Consider the following 20,940-nt stretch of genomic DNA (forward strand, 5'->3'; position numbering starts at 1 on the left):
GTGCAATAGATAGATGACAAGAAAATTTTTTGGTACATACAATGCCAGAAAAAAAAAAAGTCCAGAAGAGTTAATCTGTAAAGTAAAGGAAGGATTATCCATTCAAGATACAGTATCTCATAAAATGGGGACAGAAGATGGGCTTGTAGTGAGAGACGTGCAGGGAGTTTGGTCAATTATAAAAGGAAGTAGGAAAAAATTCCATGGAAAACATGTCTCTTCTGAATATTTATCCAAGGTGTACAAAAGCAAATGAGGAACAAGTAGGAAAAAGCACAGGAAGAACTGAGAAAAGAAACAAAACCAGAGTCATTATCACAAAAAATGAAGTATGTCCACTAGATTTGACTACAGAGAAAGTCCTTGCAGAAATTCAAAGGCAAAAGTATGGAAAAGGAGAGGAGTAAAGCAAAAATCAGAATACTCCAGTGACTGATGATAGACTACTGGAAGGAGCAACGACTGAGAAGACCGTGCAGGACAGAAACCACACTCTGCAAGAAAACTCAATGATTGCTCATGTTAGCCTAGAAAGATGGCAATGTTAGTGCTCACTTGTTGACATTAAGACAGTAATGGAGAAATCTCACAAACAGAACTCAAACTGATTAAGATTCAGTACTGAAAGAAAAAGGGATAAATATATAGATTTGTGAATGTGTAACAAATATTTGTGTGGTAGGGATTCATGCATACTAAGACATTGAATGAGGCAGAATGGAAGAAAATAACTTTTAGAGAAACCTGAAGAAGAGAGAATTATAGTGGAAAATTGACATTGACTCCAAAATTCAGTTCAAATCCAGCACAGAGAGAAGAGAGAAAAATAATAAGCCAGAAGGAAAATAAGAAAATTTGAAAAGAGGATATTTACACTTGGCCTTGGAAGGCCATTAGCAGACCTAGTAAGAGCAATCTTGGAAGAGCAAGGATGGAAAAACTCTAATTTTTACAAGACTGAAAAGGCTAGTTTCTCCTTTCACTTAATCTGTTTTCACATATGCAAAAGTGCCTCAATCAAATAGTGTTGAACAACCAAGCTGAAAATCAAAATCTGTCTTTATTAATGGTCTGGCAACAGACTTTAGGAGAGTTCAAAAGTTCAAAGACCAACAACAGCAAAAAGACATTTTTGTAATTTCCACTGGTGTTAACTGATCATAAATAACCACAAAAAGGATCGGAGATCTTCGGCAAAATGAACTCATCAATGCAGTAAGAATTTATTTTCTCTAGACTTACTAATTCTTTTAAAGTTAGCAATGTGTTTGGTTTACAGAAGAAAGAAATTGTTATATTTGCAATATATGCCCTTCTGAATTCCAAAATATTTGTGGAGAAACTACCAAGAGGAACTTCTGCAATAAATTCTTTTAACGTACAGGAACTATCATTCACTGGAGTTGATCATCTTCAATATATTTTCATTGTAGATATGCCAATTTATACTGGAGAAGGAGATGGAAACTTGCATAAAACATACAATTTAAAAAATGTCTGTTCTAATGTCTGTGTAGCCAACTTTTATGGGGACTAGAATTATGAGTGCAATAGTTCCTGGCATGAGTTTTTTGGGTGTGTATTTGTTTAGTTTTGTAGAAATAATTTCTGTGTTTTACTGAAAGTATTTTTATTCCAGTTAAAGCATTTTCCCCCCATTTTAATGACAGTGGTGTTATCCAGGTTTTCCACAGACAAGAAACATAGTCAATTCTCATCACCTTTCAGTGTCTGCTGAAATTCTGACACAGAAGACCTTTGGCCTCTGAAAATCTCTACTTATTATAGCTGTTGATGAATGCAGAAAATCTGTACTTAAATTCAAAGGCAAAATCTCACCAAAATCTGCAAAAACTCTCTAAAGCCTAAGGAGTTGCTCTAATTTACTCAAGCTCAAGGAACTTGACTTCTAGCTCCAGTTCCTATAATCCAATTTTGACGCAAACACATTGTTAATTTAAAAGTTGTGCAACTAGTTTTCCCTTTGAAGTCTATAGTAACTGTAGGTGTTTAGCTTGAGAGAGACAAACAAAATCATCCAACTATCAAAGCAAATTTTTAAAGAGGAAGCTTTAAAATTTTTTTGTGATAAAATATTGTCAAAAATACTACTGAAAAACAATGCAACCTCTGGAGATTTAAAAACTTAAAACTAAAAGAACAAATGAGCTTTTGAACTCTGAAATTAATGGAATCTTAAGACAAATCCTAATTACAGAGTCACTCTGAGGATTCCAGTGACGTGAATCAGAAGTCAACAGCCAGGAGTTTTACTGTTTCAATTAGCTCTCCCAGGTGTCTGGATGCACAGATGCACATGTGTATGTACATAACCTGTGGCTGTACATACATGTACTACATACAAGCACAGGTATGCACACACACACAAAATTGATTACTTCTGTTAGTTCTTTCAGATATCTATAGGCACTTTTGTGCACCTATGTACCCATACTTCCATGCACTAAGCACAACAGGCTGAAATCCTAAGCAAGCCCCCAGATCATATTTTCAGCTTTCATGCTGAGAATTTCTGGCCATAAATAAAAGTACTGAAGCAGACCAACCTTTTAATATGACAGCTTGCTGTAGTAGAAAAAAGCAAAACTCATGGACAACATGCTCATAGCTTCATGCTCAGGTATTGATGACAATGAATCTTTCTGAATTATAATATCTGAACGTCAGCAGTACAGAAGTGAAGAGAAGGAGTCAGGAGGACAGGGTGTCTTAAGAGTACAGAGGTGAAGAAAAGGTTTCAACACTCTCCTGATGGACAATGGATAGAGAACATTCAGGTGTCACACAAATCTGTGCTTTGTTTTATAATGCCTACAGATCAATATCTATAGAAATTAAGCTTGTACCATTAAAGGATATGAGTAACTTGGATAGAAAAAACATATGCTTATGTTCTGAAGAAGTCACAAGCAAATTAATTTCAGGATCTGAATCCTTCAAGAGCATGAAATTCAGATCCAAGCTTCCTCCCCATCCTAGAGGATTCTCCAAAGTCTGTTCTCTTTGGAGAATAATCAATGTCTTGAACATGCTGGTAAAAATCACACAAATTCAATAATTAGGCAGAGAACAACAGGTTAAAAATAAACAAGCAGACATCACTTTTGAATTTTTTTAGAATTATATTAAAATCCTCTTTCAAATATCCTTGGAATTTTTTTTTCTATTGTGACCACTAATTATTAACCTCAACTTCTAAATAAAGGTGAAGCACAAATATAGGATACTGCAAAGTGACTGGAAGTACAGCTGTGCTGGAGCCCAAGCTACTTCATTCTTTCCCACTTCATGCGTGTGTGTCTGTGTATATATATATGTACATATATATAAATGTAACTGAAGTTACATTCAAGTAAAAATAGAAGTAAAAAACTGTGGAAGTAGATACAAAGTATACCTACACTTGGACTTTAACTGGCACAATTATAACTTAAACAGAGCAAGTCCTGATGAGAACTCTGCTTACTTCTCTGGGTATGCACTGCTTCAGATAACAAAGAAAAATCTTCTTTTGCAACAAATTATTGGTTGGTGAAAGCCACTCCCTTTCTTTGCCACTGTTTGCAATTAATCTTCTACAAGACTTAGCATGTTTACTTTGGGGCTTTCTCCTTCCCCAGTGAGAAAATGCTCTATAAATTAAGTAATTTCAAGGGGTTTATCATTGTCAACTGCCTATCAAAAAAAAGAACGAAGTTCTTAAGTTTTCAGAAATTACAGTCAAAATGTTAGAAGATCTTTGTCCATGCAAAGGAGAAACTGAAGTAGCACGAGAAAGAACAATTTTTAAATGCCCTAGTGCAGATAATGGCTAACAACTTGTAAAAGACTTGTAAAACTTGTCCAAAGTCAGTTGAAACCAGCGGGAATTTTTCCACTGGCTCTAGTGAGTTCTATATCAGGTCTCCAATGGTCACTTTAACTTTACGATGCAAACTTTACACTCAAAATGCTCTAAATTATGCTGCTGCTGTCATTTCTCCAGATCTTTTCTTCAGTATACTTTCAAACTAAATTACAATTATAACAACGTCAGCACAGAAAGCATAGCTCTGACCTTCTTAAACATAAAAATTGGCTCCAGATACTCATACTTTAGTCTCTACTGCTAAAGAAATGAAGCACCTCCAACAAACCACATGGCAAGGAGCTGCTTTAAAAGCATGATCAAAACCCAAGTTAAAAACTAAAATTCATAAAACTCAATGCATGATCAGACACCCTGATGTACAGTCTATCTATATAACCATTTGGCAAGGGTTTAAAAAACCAAAATGCAACCCCCCTTCCAGATGACGTTAAACAGCATACTAACATATGTCTACAAAGCTAGAAGGCCCTACAGCACCTTCACCCTCAGTATGATGCTTTCGTTTGATAGAATATTTAGCCACAGGAAATTAAAAGTAGAATAACATACCAAAACAGTTCACAATCCAAAGCAAAAACATTGAGAAGTCTCAAACTGCTCCATCTCTTACCTCAGAAAGAGGATAAAGGTTTTGGATTTTTTTTCTTAATTCAAATAGGATGCAAAGAATATTTTTTTTCTCTCCATCCCCTACCTTTTTTTTCCTTTTCTTTTGTGGGGGAAGGAAGGTATCCCAAGTTTGGAAAGGCAAGTTGCACTTAATTAAATACTAGTTAATGACTTTGACTGACTTGTACAATTGCCAATATTTTTAGTTGATATTGTCTTTCTGACCTGTAACCCTTAAAGTAGAACAAGGACCTGTTTAACGTTTGTTAAATTTAGAGAGCACCACTATGCACTATTACTCCCCTCCCACCACTGCTGCACTAATCTCCCATGCCAGCTGCTCAAATGTTTACATTTGAAGGGCATTCTCTGTTTGTGCAGAAATAGTCTCTGTGCAGTATTTCTCATCTGTACATTTGCCAGAATCAAGGCAAAAAAGCCTCACTGCTGGAATTCTTGATTAATAAATAGTCTTAAGTGCTTCTTCTTCCCTTCCCCCTTCTGTCAAATCCACTGACATTAGGTTTTTACAAGACAAATCTCCACAATGCACTTTACTATCCCGACTCTTGTCCTATGCAAACAACTGTAAATCAGAACAAGGTCCATTTGCAGTCAACAAAATCACACCATCTCTGTACTGAAACTGGGAGAGATTAAAATCAAGATGAGCACCTGAGCATTTGCTCTGATGGAAAGTAAAAAATGTTAGAGGAGGGGGGTATGGGGGAGCCAAACACTAACAATCATAACTCTACTGCTAATCTCTCCATCTTGTTATGTCAGTATACTTCAGAGAGTCCATACAGAGCTCAACACTGCGGTTGCAACAGGTCACTCAGGTACTGAACCAGCAAAGCACTTAAACAGGTTCTTAGTAAGACACTGAAAAGTCAGTGGGTCCAATGTCTACAGCCCCTCACCTACTTAAGAACTCTGCAGGGCTACAATCTGCTATTTGCCTCTATCTGCTTTCTCTCCCAGCTGAGCATTTATAAAACCAAAAACACTTCCTTTATTTTCCCTGAATATTCTGAGATCTGCTTAAAAATGTAAATGATATATATATAAACAAAAAATAATTCAAGAAAGTGGATCTCACTGAAGGTTTACTGTTTCATGCTCTTGTAGAGGTCAATAAAACACTCACTATTTGCCACACTCTTTCAGCTCTTCAGCTTGTGTCCCAGAATGCTGTTGAGAATTAAAATGAAACATTAAATGCTGGAATACAAGAGAAAGAGCCATGTCTAAAATAATTTGTAACAATTTCTGTTAAGCTCAAAGGGGAAGCTCAGTATTGAAGTTGCATGTAAAAGACCAATAAACACCTAATTTAACAGTTGTTTCTTTAAAAGAAGAAAAAATGTGAAACAGCTACAGAGACTACAAGCATCAGGAGGTCTGTTTTTGTAATGATGAAGGACTGAGCAGCACACACAGTACTTAGTGCTATACGGTCTTTGCTTCACACATGTAATTTCTCTTTGAGTTAAAGTGAGACCTGTAAGGCCCACTAAGCCTCATGTAGGTTTGACTTTACATGAGAGAACTAAGCCATAAAGTTCACTTAGAAAAACTTCCCCATCAAAGTAAAATGCATTGTGTCCTGTCAGCAAATGCTGTTTTGCAAATCCTCATCTGCCATAAGATGTTATTGAGACATATGGTTTCACACGCTACCAAGCAGCTCAGTTTTGCCAGCAAACAATAATGTACTACGTGTGGAAATCATGAGATCATCTAATTAAAAGAAATGTTATTGTTTGCCACTACTTTTAATGAAATCGAGTCTTCACTGTCCACAGACCAGGCTGGAAAAGAACCAAATCCTATTAGTGCTCAGGTCTTAGAATTTGTTTGCAAAAGAAAAGAAATTTTACCTTAACTGGTGTTGAAAATGTTCACTGTATCTAAAATCTACATACGCTAAAAGGATATTTAAAACTAATATAATAAACCTGTGGTTACATGTGATTCAGATTATACCACTACAAAAACAGGTGTTACTGTTTGAAAGAAAACTTCTATTGTATATTAGAAATATGGAGTCGATGACTTAAAATTAGCCATTTCTGATTTCATCTAATGAAGGGCATTGTCATAAATACACACTAATTCTTTCACTATTGTAGCTACATTTGGAAAGCTTTACAAGAAATATTTTGGATATCCATCATTAAATTAAGCAAAAATGGGCTTTGAAGTGAAATTAATATTCCCTTGACTCATTCACTTAAAACATAAAAAGCATTTTATGTACATGGAAATATATGACAGACTTTTTTAAGAACCACATCTCTGCTTATCCAACTACAGAAAAGCCCGATACTGGGATAAACTTTTCTTTAAAGGTGGTATTTTCCACACTACTGCATGCTTGCCAGTTACAGTAAATACAATATGCTGAATGAGTTATGACTGAATATGAATTACAAGGTTATTACACACTATTAAGGGGCTATGGTAATATGAAATACCAAGGAAGTAAAGCTTGAGTGGTTGAGATGTCACTAGAAAAATTTGAAATGGAATATAAGTTTGTCTCTGGGTCTTTTTAAGGTCTTTTATTAATGCAAATTAAAAGCCATTGGTCTTATTAGTTGCTGCTTTATTCTAATTTTTCCAGTGATTTAACTTCAGAACTTTTCAGTGAAATCAGTAACAAAAGATGAATCAGACATAAAAGGATTTGGGTGGTTAAGGGTGTGTCACCAGGTCTTAATTAAACATCCGAGGGAGATATCTGAGCCAACTTAAGCCCGACTGACTGGGTACATCCACAGTGCAGAGAACAATGCCATGCAGCCCAGGTCTGGAAGCCGAATTGCTTCACACTAGCCTAGTTTAACATGCTCCTGTTAGGTTCACCTCCCAAACTCATACCACTCTGTGTCTTCCCTTCCAAAAGCCTGACACATACCCTTCTGAAGTGCTTACGCCTATTTTGGTAGCTGAATTCTGCTCTTGGACATGTCGAGTATGAAAACTGCTGGGAATCTATGCTTCTAATCTCCTGCCTAAACTCCATCAGGATTCATAAAACTGGCATATCCCTCCATCTTCGTCAGCCAAAGGGCTTGATCCAATATGTACACTTGCTCCAAACTGCTAGAAGAGACAGCTATTGTGTTTCTATCCTGTCTTGTCCTCCTCCCTGCCCCAAGATCAATGATTCAGTAAGAATATGGTCCAGGTTCAAAACCTTCTACTAGCTGAGAAAAAAACTTGCCCCTCTCATGAGAAGAGTGAGATTATTCTCTGCTCAAGGACATGAGTGTGAGTTTAGCTACAAAGAGACTAAGATTAGGGCACTCATCTGGGCAGAGAGCAACAGACATTTCGCTCCACCAGTTCTAGTTTCATTGACTGCTTATTTGCTGGATCTAACATCTGCTTAGCATAAAACACAGAAAAACAACTCTGGCGCTGGCACTGGAACCCAGAGCTGCCACCCCAATACTGGTAGTGGTACTTGTTACTGGTCTGAATGGCTAAGCTTGCTATAGCTCTCTCTTTCTGAGTCACTGAATACTTGAGTATTTTTACAAAAGGGTGCTACCCACATCAAGAATACCTCACAGCTTTGTTCCAGGCAGTCTCCAGCCTAGCAAGTATTTTGGTTTTCTGCAAAGGAGGAAATAATTCTCATTAATGGTTCCAAGAGAGATATTAGATTGGCTGGTATCTCTAAAGGCAGAGAAGAGGACCGAAGCTGGCATTTTCACATTTTTGGCTAACAGTGGCAGGTGGTAAGCTTTAAACATCTAACTTAGCAGTTGACTCAAGGTTTCGATCTTGAGCAGAGACAGGTAGCAGATACAGAGGATAGGCAGAGTTTAACACGCAACTCCCGTTGTGCAGATTTCGGTGCTTTCAGATCTTGGGAAATCTGACACTGGGATGCTTAGGTTCAGTGTCCAACAGAAACCTGAATTGCTTAGTATTTAAAATGCACTGCCAGGCTTTATTGTGCCCAGTTCCTTTTGTAGATACAGCCTTACTCAAGTCTTTTCTATTTGACTTGATCCATATCTCTCTGTTCATGTCAGAACATTTATTGAGAATATGTCCTTCAAATGGCCTGCAAAAATCACTGCAGGAACTGAAATTTGCAAGTTGTCTTTTTAAAAACAACAACTTGAATTCAATGCATTTTACTCTGAAACACGTAGCTTTATATAGAGATGCAAGTTCTGGCAACCAATGACTACATGATAATCCTTTATTTTTAATAAAACCTTCATGATCTCAAAAAAATTTTAAGAAATGTGTCCTCTACAAAACTAATGGTCAGAAGCCAAATGGAGGGAAGTCCACCCCAAATGATTTGTTTTCAAATCTCATGATCTTAAGCTACTTTTGTGTGGTGAGGGCAAGAGCTGACAAGTGATTTTTGAATCCATGAAGTTGGCAATCCTGTAGTAATACAAGTGAAGAAGTACAGACAGAACAGTGGTCAGCTGATATGTCTCTTCACCAGATACTGTTTTAATAGCTTGTAACTTTACCATGCTTTAACCATAGATGCTGAGACTTTCCATTCCAGGTGTCTGCCTCAGGCTATTTTTTTGGTTTTTATTTATTTAGCCAGAGTAGTTCAGCTGGTTCTGAGATTTTTTTTTTTTTTACACTAGCTCTAAGGACCTTTTCCATGCTAGAGCAAAGTCTGGTGGCAAGCAGCCACTGTTTTGAGCTCTTGCCTTATGCTATTACACACTGTAAGAAAAATCTAAAGACATTACATTATGCAAAAGTATCTATGATTTACATTAAAGAAGACAGTTAATAACTGTGTGTTAATAACATCACAAAAGGAGGTGGCTCCAGTTGCATCTCTTCAGCAGCCATAATTTGCCTGAAAGGCACCTCCACAGTCCATCTAATCTACCCCTCTACTTGAAGACAGAATCAGGTATGTGTAACTCATGCTCTAGACGTTTTTGAAAGTTTTACAGATTAGGTGATAAGGATTTCACATTCTCTTTAATAACTCACTCCTATCTCAAATCTCCATGCTGTCAGACATTTTTTCCCTCCAAATTAAATTTTCATTCCTATACATAAGCTCATTACTTTTTGTCCTGCTCTCAGCAGACAAGGAGAAAGAAAGTTGAACATGGTCATCTTTGCTACCTATTAGAATTCTCAGAATGCCAGTCACGAGCCAGTTGTGACTGGCAAATATTTTTTTTTACCAAGGAAAGTTAACAATGGTATTTTTTTTCCAAAATGTATCACAGAATATAAAAATAAAACTAACCATATCATGATGGTGAACCTTATCCCGAGATAGCTAGCATTTAATAAATCTGCTGTTCTTCTAATCATGCAAACAGTTGCACAAATGAAGACTGTATCTCCACTAGCATCTAACTACTGGCTTACAGACACTGTAACAGAAGACTAGGAGGAACAGATTAGTCTGCTGTACATCAGGACAACTCTCCATACTCACGCTTGTTACATTTTGCAAACCAAGGGCACTAGTACTATCCCAGGATTTGATCCTGCTAGTACAAATAAAACCAACAACATCCTAAGCGTTGCTAGAAGACCAAGATGCAAGACTATAAAAACAAGAAATTAAATGGAATGTGATTGTCAGACACAAGGAAATATTAACAGTAGATGGCTGTGAACTTCCATTTAGGTGACACCAGCAGTATTCTCATTCCTACTGCCCCAAACAGTACCTGGTCAAGGTGAAATCCTTGACAGCAGATGGTACTAACTGATCACGTGGGACCTGAATATGGCTGAAGAGAAATCCCATTTCCAGCCACCTTTACATAACTGTACTTGAGCCTTCTTTCCAACCACTTCTGAACTGGGAAAACGTACCATGAACGATACAACTCCTGCTATCAGCAAGGATATAAAAGTTAGAGTGCATCAAAAGCAAACAAGGCTCTGAAAAGGTAAATAATATATATTTTTAAAAAGCTTTACAGGGAAAATATCTGTTTCCATCATTTAAGGAAGTGACTACCAAGGTTACTAATGCACCACAAGTCCTGATGAGTTTTTTCAAACAGCAGTTTTTTCTTCTACAACATGACCTTGCAGTTATACAGGTATTAAGAAATAAAAACAAAACAAAACATACACTTATTCTAAACATGTCTAATAACTGGTTCAAATTTAAAACGTTTTTTCCCCTGATAGTTTTTTTCATGAATATATATAATAATAGCCACAACAGATTCTTTCAGCAGGGAACTACTGGACTATTTGCTCCATCTAGGTTCCTTGATTCTGTTATGAGTAACACCTATATTCAGATATTCAATGAAGAGTAGATTTTGTAAAATCAGTCTTGAAGGAAATCCTCTAATATTACTCTGTTGATTAGAGAAACTTTGTGTGATAAGAGTTTGCACTGAAGTTTCAAATCCTCTGATAAGTGTCCCAGGCTGTACTTCCAAATACTTTTTTCCCAAGCTGATTTCTTACATAAACAAATTCCATATCAGAGTTACACTTTGTTCAGCATTTCATATGTTTTTTTTCAGTTTTGATTTATGAAAACACACAAAGGCCCCAAAAATAAAACCATCTAATTTTAGTACTGCATTCCAAACACCAGATTTCATCTTGATCAACAGTTTATTTGAGGACAGTGACACCAAGCGGTAGAGATTATTTAAATTCCTTTTTTTCTCCAGCTGCTCGAAATTGCAGCTCTGACTGCTGCTGGCACACAAAGAGCAGAATACTGTGGGCCAACTTCCAACTGCTTTGTTTGTATGCTGTATTTACATGCCAGTGTATTTCAATAGCATTGGATTTGTGAAAAGTTAACCTGAGGTAAAGCTCACCTGCACAGCACAAAACTGCAAAAGATTAAGGGAAAAGATTTCTGCTTCATTTATAATGCATCCTTACATTTCAAATCCTTTACTGTTGTGTGGCATAATGCATGGCTGCACTCTGAGGACTGTCATGGAGAATTCTTTTCTTGACTTTTTACAACAAATTCTTTTTTCACTTATACTTTTGCTGATACCATGAACAAATGTCCTCTCACCTCAAATGTCAACTTTCCCATCTTGACTTTGAAAATCTGCTTCCTCACCAACAATCCGAATTAATTTTGAGGCATTAATAATTTCAATAATAATTACACGAATATGACACTGAGAATGGGGTTTGATGGTTAAAAAGTAAATATAACTTGTGCTTGAACTAATACTATAGATCTATTTCTTATACCATGATTTCATTCATATTGCTCAATTTTCAAAAAAAAACCAAAACCCAATGAATACCCAACATATAATCATTACTTCTACAATTCAATGCACATAACCATCATGTAATAGTGAGGAACGGACTTAAACTAAGCATACCTAGTTGCTCATGCCCTTAGCTCCGTAGTACTTCATAAATTGCCTGTTTCCTTATAGGCAAGAAAAAATGTTCCTGATCCAGACAGTGTGCCTCATGGCACTATGTTGCAGGCAGTGGCAAACTCTTTTCCTTTCAGAAACAAATCTGAAACTGTGGCTTTGATTCCCACACAGCAAATACAAAATACTTTCAGATGACACAAACCAGAAAGCAGATTTGAGGAATTTGAAAAAGAAGAAGACTCTATAGGACGATGTTTTGCCAAAAGTCCTATCTCATCTTAATTAAACTTCTATATAATGAACTCTAAATGTGTACTTCACGTATACAGCCACATAAGACACCACTTAGTTTGAATAAGGATCCTCAGTAGTCCTCAGTAAATAAGTGAGGGTATCCTTTGAGCAAATGAAACAAAAATTACTCAGAACCATCAATGGTCTCAAAGTCTTGCCCATATAAGGAACTGCTAAGCTGAACTTCAATGTTACCTTAATTCAAACTATTTATACCAATTTTAGAGTATTTTAGAATTTTTATCTAAGACATCATAATTATTGATGTTTTTCTCAAAAGCCATCTAGCTGGTTCAATGGATGGACCTGTGTCCATCTGTGCCACGGAGTTGGACTGTTAGACTGACTTCTTCTGCAAGCTTAACAGAGTAGTACCAAACTGAATGGAACTATGTCAATGCTTTTATTTAAGTATGTACTTAAAACATTTTTTACCTCTTCAAGATCCCTTTCCTCCCAATCTGCCTTTAGAAGACAATTACACGTCCAAGAAAGTTTTAAACATTTTTTTCATCAATGTCAGAAGGAAAAAGCCCCTTAATTTATTATTTGTCCTACATGTTCCCTTACAAAGATGCCTCTTTTTTGGGAAAGATGCCACAAATTAGTGTAAAAGACCATGCAGAGCATCTGAACTACCTTTGTATCCTTATTTGGAATCCCTCTCTTTTTCCTCTTCTTCTTGTACTTGAGTATCAAGAGACTGAGATTAATTTATAATAGCAATGAATGTAAATCACAAGTTTATTTTATTTTGGCAGAGCTTGTGACATTTTTTCTATACGTTCACCTAGTATATTTCAACTACCTACATCACCCTCTACTACAACTATATTGTTAGAGGTCTCCCACTAAAACTTTCATCTTTATAGTGTTAGTCAAATTTTTAGTGTTAGTATGCTTTCATTATTAATTCTTTATAGATTTGCAGAGCTAGGCATTTTTTTATCTCATAGTCAATCACTTATATGTCTCTTTCTTTTATATTTTTCTTTTTATTTGGGACTTGTTCTCTCACTCCTCCATTTTTTCAACAATTTTCTGACAAACTCTGTGATTATTGAGGTGTACATTTTGTGTATCTGTATTCCTTTTCCAAACATCTGTTTGTGAAAGGAAGACTCAGAGCTGAATCTCACCTTTCAGGCGTCTATGATGTAATTTAGAGTCTTCTCCAGGTTTTGAAAATATGATAACAAAAAGTCAAGTAGCTAAAAAAGGCAACAAAAAAGATATAGCATTTATTGTGATTACTAATCCACCAGAACAGCATTACAAAAATATTTACGATTCATATTTTCTAATTAGTTACCTAAATCTTCATAATTTAATAGTCTATCAGACACTTAAAAGATGTTCTAAATGTGGTTCAGAGGATTTCTGCACCTCAAAGCCTAATGATGTACTTAATAAAAATCCTTTCCGTTATTTCCAGTGTTTAAAAAAAAAAAAGTACTCTGCACCTCTAAGCTACTTATAAGCTACTTATGAAACAAATGGAACACTGCCAGACTGCAGAAGACAAGTAAAGTGCTAAAAATGAGTGGTGTCGTTTTATTAACGAAAAAAACAAAAAGACACCGGTAAGGCAAACAAATTTGCATCATGCAGTACAGTCACAGTCTTACAGTCAAACCACCTATGTCCTGCTCACAAGTGCTGAATTTAACTATGAAAGAAACGTTATTTATAGTGAAGCTAGGGAGTTTTATTTGAAGATAGTGCATTCTATTTTAACTTCAAGATATCTGAACTGTGCACATGCAAAACTAAACCTGCTAAAAAGCAAGCCATTTCTAATTCTACTTGGCTAAGCATCAGGAATAGCAGTGTTTTCTGGTTATTCAAACTGCAGGATCTAATAGGAATGCAATAGCGTCTATAAGCTGAGTTAGTACTTACATCCAAGCTTCCTTCACTTGTAGACGAAGAACTAAAAACATCCTCCTCCCCACAATCTCTGTTCATCATCAAGTGTTCCTCTGTCTGCAACACAAACAAGTATCCTACACACCAGCATCAAAGGAAATAAAATGGCAAAAAGATGCCAGAATAAGGCATCAAACCTCATCACAGAAGCAAGACAAATTGCATCTGTAGTGCTGGACCTGATTGCTGAGAAACTGAATTTAGTCTGCAAAATTTCTCTGATGTGTGCAATGTCCTAAGAAAAGACTGATGAGCAACGATACAAATAATCAGAACAATTCTTGGGCAAAGACAAAAACAGGTAGTAAGCAATTCATGCAGCAGTAGAGACTAGATTTCAAGTCCCTCCTGTATCCACAGGCACAGAGGAACAAGCAGAGAAATTCTTCCCTGCCATTTGTCAATGGGCAGGACTGTTTCTGTATGCTAGTATATATCCTACATAAGCCTAGATGCCATGATTGTTTGCAGAATATCTCTGGTATACTGGATTGCTTCACAGAGCCAGTTTTATCTGGATTTAGCCTCAGGCGCATGACTGCATTTCACATCAAAAAGATATGAAGTTCATGCCACCTTTATGGTTTTTATGCCAGCTGCAGGAGAACAGAGGGCAACTGATCCAGCATAAAATTAGAATGGAAAGAAGAAGATGATACCTGATCTGGCAGTAAGCCTGCCAGTACAAAGTTAACTAAAAACACTTTTAACAAATTTGTACTAACCATGAGAATAGGGCTCTGCTTTCATTCTATGACATGTTGTTTTTAAGGTAGTGGATTTTTTTTTTCCCAAAAGTTAGATCTAGTGTCTTGTCATACCATGACTATTGCTTTCAGTGAGCTAGATAGAAAAGCAAGCATATGTAGAGGCATGGAAATCTGAGTGGAGGCCTGTAGTGTGCGCTGACATCTAATCCAGGACAGTGTGCGACACAGGCTAACACTCTTCTTCTCTTGCAAAAGAAATTCCCTTACGTGTGTAAAGGCCTGCAACTCTGCGGCACTACTACTCTGCAAGACTTTGGACGATTCTTGCGATCAACTAGTTCTGAAATACAGACTACGCATGACCATACACATACACATTTCATCATTGCAAATCGTAATGGAAACAAATAAAAAAGCAGAACCGACTTAAGTCTTGCAAAGGAGTAAAAGTGTAAAAAAAATTGTAAAGAGCACAGTCTGTGCCTTGGATTTGAATGCCCTGAAAACCCAGGGCATCCCATTATATAATCCCTTCATAAACCTACTAAATACTTTGTTAAAAGAATTTAATTTGCCCTCACTCTGCTAAGTCTGTTCAGTCACTTCACTGCTGTTTTGGCTAGAAGTCTTCCACAATACCAAGACAGATGTATTATATCTGCTTGCCCCTGTGTGTTGCAGTCTTCTTCAGTTTTCAGCAATTCTCCCATCTATTTGGGTTCAAACTCTTAAAGGTTTGTATTGAAAAGGCAATGACTTCCTTGCTAGACTAAACAAGATAAACAAGTACAGAGTATGTGTCACATGAAAGTAAGAAATGCCCAAGAAAAGTCAATTAACTTTTCAGAACTAGCAGCAAGAAAGACTTATTACAACTTTACTTCAGATTTAGAAGCTGTTTCTCCTACTTGTTTGCATAGTTCCTACTTTTTCTCAGGTGAAATACTACTTGTAACTTGTAAATTGATTCTCAACATCCTTAGTATCTATTAAGATTTGTATTTTAAAAACTTCCAAAGTATCACCTCCTTTGTCTCTGATTAACAAGCGTAACGAAGAGAATAGAAAAAAAAAAGACAGGAGTTTGCTACCTTGGGACACTCATCCCAAACTCAGCTGTGAAAAACCCACTGCAGTAACCACAGAATTGGGATGCTTCATAGCAACTTCTTCTAAGGTTGAAAGCATTAATATTTTACAAGCTAAATCTGTGCTGCTTCAGGAACTAAAACTCCAAGAGCAAACACTGCATACTGAAGTTTAGGAAAACAAATTCAGAGGACACACTGTAATGCAGAAATTGCACTGTGATATATTTGGTTCTTTCAGAGAAATTGCAGCCCTGCAGCGTACTCTAGAGGCTCAAGCTGGGCTCCTCGTTTACTTGATTTGTCCAGGAAAACACAGCATTATTGCTCCAGTTTTTGTACCCTTCTAAATGGGAAATATTTTCTTACAAAGGATAAACACTCTGAAAGTGACTGACTTCCTATCTGGTAAAATACACTTCCCACGTGTCCTTTATAAGAAGTCAAGAATAGCTCAGCATCCAGATTTTCCAGAACAGATTTTCACCACAGTAATTCCCAGTGCCCTAAAGGAAGCTATTACACAGCAGAAGCACTTCAAATCTGATCATAATCAAAAGGGGAGAGAACCAGTACACATTTTGGAAAGCTTTCACAGTTTTAAAAACATGATTCAGAAGACTGAAAGGGTGAGACACCAGGCCATTAAAAACCATGTGTTTCTCAGTACCAGTTAATGAGACATATGTTTTATGATTTCACTGTAAAAGCCTTGGAGGGCTTTTTAAATTAGACAAAACAAAATTCCGTTTTTTACTCTGACATCCTAGAGTATGAAATAATTTTCAATCAAAACCAGTTCACAGTGATATTTGTAGTGAAGGATGCTGTCACGGTTTGACATGACAGACTTTTCTGGTAAGGGGGAAGGGACTGTAAAGATGCAAAGAGTATAAATTTAAAAGCCGAGTATTCTTCTATGACCTTGAGCTAAAAAACTTTTCTGTATTTAATTTCTGTGATAAATGATATTTTTTTCATAAAGGCATCTCAACAAAGGACATTTCTTTCATATAAAATTTGGTTTTACATTTTCCAACTCAAATTAAAAACAAAGTTAAAAATGTCTAACACATATCCCAGCAAAAACTGATCCTTCAGTTTAGTACTGCAAGTTACTTCTCCTACACCTAATTCATTGGTTTTACAGACTTGGCAATAGCATGATGCCACCAACTTTCCTAAAGATCTAAAAGCTTTAAAATAGATTATCAGCTGTGCACAGAAGAGTTAATGAGATATTTCTACTTGATATCTTAATTGTTCTATATTTTATCCATTCTTTCATAAATATCTTTTGTAATCTGAGCACTACTAACAAGTGGACATAAGCTGCTTGAAACTACTACCCTGTGTTGACACCTGCTGAGCCTATAGCATTAAAAAAAAAGTAAATGCTGAACATGCCTGAGTCTTTTAATAAGCAGCTGATATCTCCATCAGGCTGCAATGACTAAACATAGTTTATCCACCTGCTAACAGATTACTCCTTGGGAGAAAAACAAAAAAGAAAGGAAAAAAAGAATCCAAAACCTTAAACAAATGCCACCATCCACAGATGTAATACATCTGGAAAGAAAATAATTATCTTTAGTGAGGTAGTACACTGCTGAACACTTACCTTGCTGCTTCTTCTATCAGCTTGAAACAATCCCAGAAGCCTGGTCTTTTCCCTTTCTATTGCATCATTGCTTACTGAAGCATTTTGACTTGGCTCTGAAACAATTACAATGGAATATTTTTTACATTTCTGAAATAAAGATTCAAAAGAGTGGTATTTTAAAATACCTCATCTAAACGCTGTACTTATTTTAGCTGGAGACGTTACAGACTGAATTATTTAAGTCACTGCTAGATCCTGCACTTTCTTTTTCATCAAATTTTTATTTGTTCTGAGTTTGTTCGAAAATCTAATGGAGACAAATTCAAAAATTTAAAAAACTGAATAAGTTTTCAATCACAATTTAGTAATCCTTAATCAGAGGCAAAACATGATCAAGGTTCTTAGTACTCATGGGAGTCCTATACTAAAAAACCCAAAACAACAAACTTCAAAAAAAATATTGTGATGAATATCTTTTAACAATTCACAGGCCTGACTTAACATCCTGAAGTTAAGAGAGAGACTCTCAACGCAGATTTGGATAAAGCTACATGAAAAGGAGAGAGACCTTTCCCTTGGAAAAAAGACTCTCCTTACAATTGAAACCAGTTGGTTGTGCTCATCTTTTCTCATCTTGGTGTTTTTACTTCAGGTGGTAAAAGGGGTGAGTTTACATGCACCTTGGGCTGTAAGAGCTTAAACATGCATGACCTCAAACCAGCTAAGGAACTGCATAAATTCTCAGATTGGTTCAGTGTCCTTTCAATTTTCCCCCACATCACCCAAGATTGATAAGCAAAATGATAAGGTTATGCATTACAGGGAATAGCCATTGGTTTGCCATTCAATATAGAGACTATAAAGCTCTCCCACTTTTTTTTTTTTTTAATGTACACTGCATAACACCATAAAGATTTCTCCCTGTTTCCAAGCACACCACAGTAGATCGCTAGCACACAGAAAATTTCAGGTATGGAGGAAAATTTCCTACTCTTTGAAGTATTTGCGTCATTTGTTAAATAAAAATTAGGAAGCAAATGCCAAATGACTTGTTTGTCTACATAAAATGAAGTTTCACTTCACAAAAACACCCTCAAGGAAGAAGCTTGTAAACTGATTTGCATTTCACACACAGCGCACACAGATCACTTTTGCATGTCAACAACATCAGGTGTTAGAAAGTGCAAAGCACACACTGTAGTTCAAAGAATTCACATGAAGAGTAAAGATGATGAACACAGAGGTAAAAGTGGTGAAACTATCTTTATGAAAGGCAACTGTACTGCAAAAAATACAGTAATAAATTAATACTTCCCTTCAAATAATAAGTGCTAGGCTGCCTATGGTCATTCACCAGAAACTGCTCTTTTTCTGTTTGGGGCTGGGCTGCAACTATATGTGGATCATAATTCCCTTACTCATGTGGTCTTCAACTATGAACAATAATGATGAAAGATTAGCATAAGCTGTGCCAGTACCAGCCGGTCATCAACACTAACACTAAGCATTGTATAATCCAAATAAATTGGGATTTTAAACACAACATATCATCTATCAATTTTTCTTAAATAAATACAGTAGATCTTTTCACTAGTATTATGCTCCACAAAAGAGGAAGCCACAGCAAGTAACAACAGAGGGTTAGAGGGAAAAGTACTGGTATTTGTGAAACCAAGAGGCAAGAAGCCATAGCCAAGATTCGCTTGACGGCTCTCACGTGCCAGAGGTGGACTCCTTCCTTCCTGAAAATGTAAAGAAGTTATCCACAGTTTTATTTTGGTGTGTTTACTAGTAATGCAAAGAAGTAAAGCTAGTTAGAAACTAACCATACCTTTCTTGAAGATAATTAAGCAAAGTGTTACAACAGATTCAATGGAGCAAAAGCATATACACATTTTCTGTTTAACTAGAAACAGAAGCATTAATATAATCCAGTCAAACCTCACCTACCATAGCAATTCAGCAATTCTTTGCTATTAAATAAATTTTGAAACCAACAGACCTCTTAAATGTTAGTATTTCTGAAATCTAACTAGTCATGCTTTAGGTAACCTGAAAAGACTTGGAAACTGTATAAAAACATATCATACCACAGAAGAGTTAAATGACAGAATTTATTAATTGCTGGCATTTTAATGGCAATTACTGAAGCAGCAGTATGCACAGAAATATGTTTGTTCTGACCAACAGCACAGACATGTAAACAATACTTTGCAAAAGACAACACAGATTGAAAATAGCTTGTTATTTTCAAAAATGTGTAAAATGTTACAGCATTTTACATGACATTCTTAAAGCTCCATCTACCAAAACCACATTGAACAGGGTGTGAAGGGAAAGAGAGTTTTCCCTCAGCACCGTTGTACAGTACCTCTATAGTTCAGGGAAGGTTCAGATTGAGTTTTTGATGGAGGAACTGGAAAGGTAGGCAATGAAATGACAAGAGAAGACATATTAAAGTTCTAATATTGCCTTGTAAACCACAATATTAATGAATTACTCCTAGTACTTGTTTTCCTGAGCATTACAGGAAAAATGTTGGCTGGCAACAGACATGTAGAGCAGCTACTAGAAGCTGTTGAGCTGCATTTGTGTTAATTCCCAATTCATTCTTGAAGCTGCTTCAACTGCTAAATCAAATTAAGTAAGCAGGTGGCAGCAGAGCTTGACTTGTAATAATCGGTCAGCACTTGATATTTCTGTTTTCGGGAAAGGACAGAACAATTAACACAAAGTTTTTCTAGAACCTGCGCTTATAAGCACAGTCTATGCTTTCAGCACCTCTGAAGGCTTACTCATTTGTGGGAATATGTTTTAAAAATCTGTATTCTGATAACAGTCTGGACATCTACTCAATGTACCAACTGCTACTGAAACCAATGGGATTATTCCTCTTGGGAGATTACAAATGAGAATATGGGAAGAAGGAATTTACTGTAATAAAGGAAATATTTTGTAAATTTTATGTCTGTTTACTGTTTTTCTCATTTGACACCATGGTGCAGTGTAAGAAGGCAGCAGAAAAGGCTGAAATACAATCAGGATCGGGGGAACCTTATGATAATGAAAGGTATACTGAAAGGTTAAAAAAGAACAAACCACAAAAATTCTGAGGCAGAGAGTAGCATGCTATGAACTGTTACATAATTTGCTGCTATAAACTCAGCCATGAAGTGAAGTCTTGGTTTTGACTGTACAGGCCACAAACAGATTCAAGGACCAATATTAATACCAGTATATACATCATTGCTATGATTTTAAAGAAAAAGACTTTAAGAAAGGCTCAGGCTAATTATATGTTGTCCCTAAAGTATATTGAATTAATCCCTATTGAATACTCTGCATGTTCAATATGTTGCTTCAACACTGTTAGCTTAATCACAGTAAACAGGTCTTAAAAAACCAAACAAATATGCAGTAGAGTTATGACAGTTGTCAGCTACTTTTTTGAGCATCTTAA

The 20,940-nt window shown here is 36.2% G+C and overlaps 1 protein-coding gene across 2 annotated transcripts in view; it reads right to left on the bottom strand.

Annotated features, from left to right (window-relative positions):
• Positions 1 to 20,940, bottom strand: part of COBL (cordon-bleu WH2 repeat protein) — a 170,517-nt gene that overhangs the window by 88,220 nt on the left and 61,357 nt on the right. Inside the window, exons 5-6 of one of the 2 annotated variants that reach the window (XM_061994851.1) lie at positions 17,499 to 17,593; positions 14,053 to 14,136 (exon numbers count right to left, since the gene is read on the bottom strand). In XM_061994851.1, coding sequence (XP_061850835.1) covers positions 14,053 to 14,136; positions 17,499 to 17,593 — 179 coding nt within the window. The remainder of the gene's footprint in view (positions 1 to 14,052; positions 14,137 to 17,498; positions 17,594 to 20,940) is intronic. The other variant, XM_061994850.1, reaches the window with a different exon arrangement.

The sequence above is a fragment of the Colius striatus genome, chromosome 4, assembly GCF_028858725.1.
Source record: "Colius striatus isolate bColStr4 chromosome 4, bColStr4.1.hap1, whole genome shotgun sequence".
NCBI lineage: Eukaryota > Metazoa > Chordata > Aves > Coliiformes > Coliidae > Colius > Colius striatus.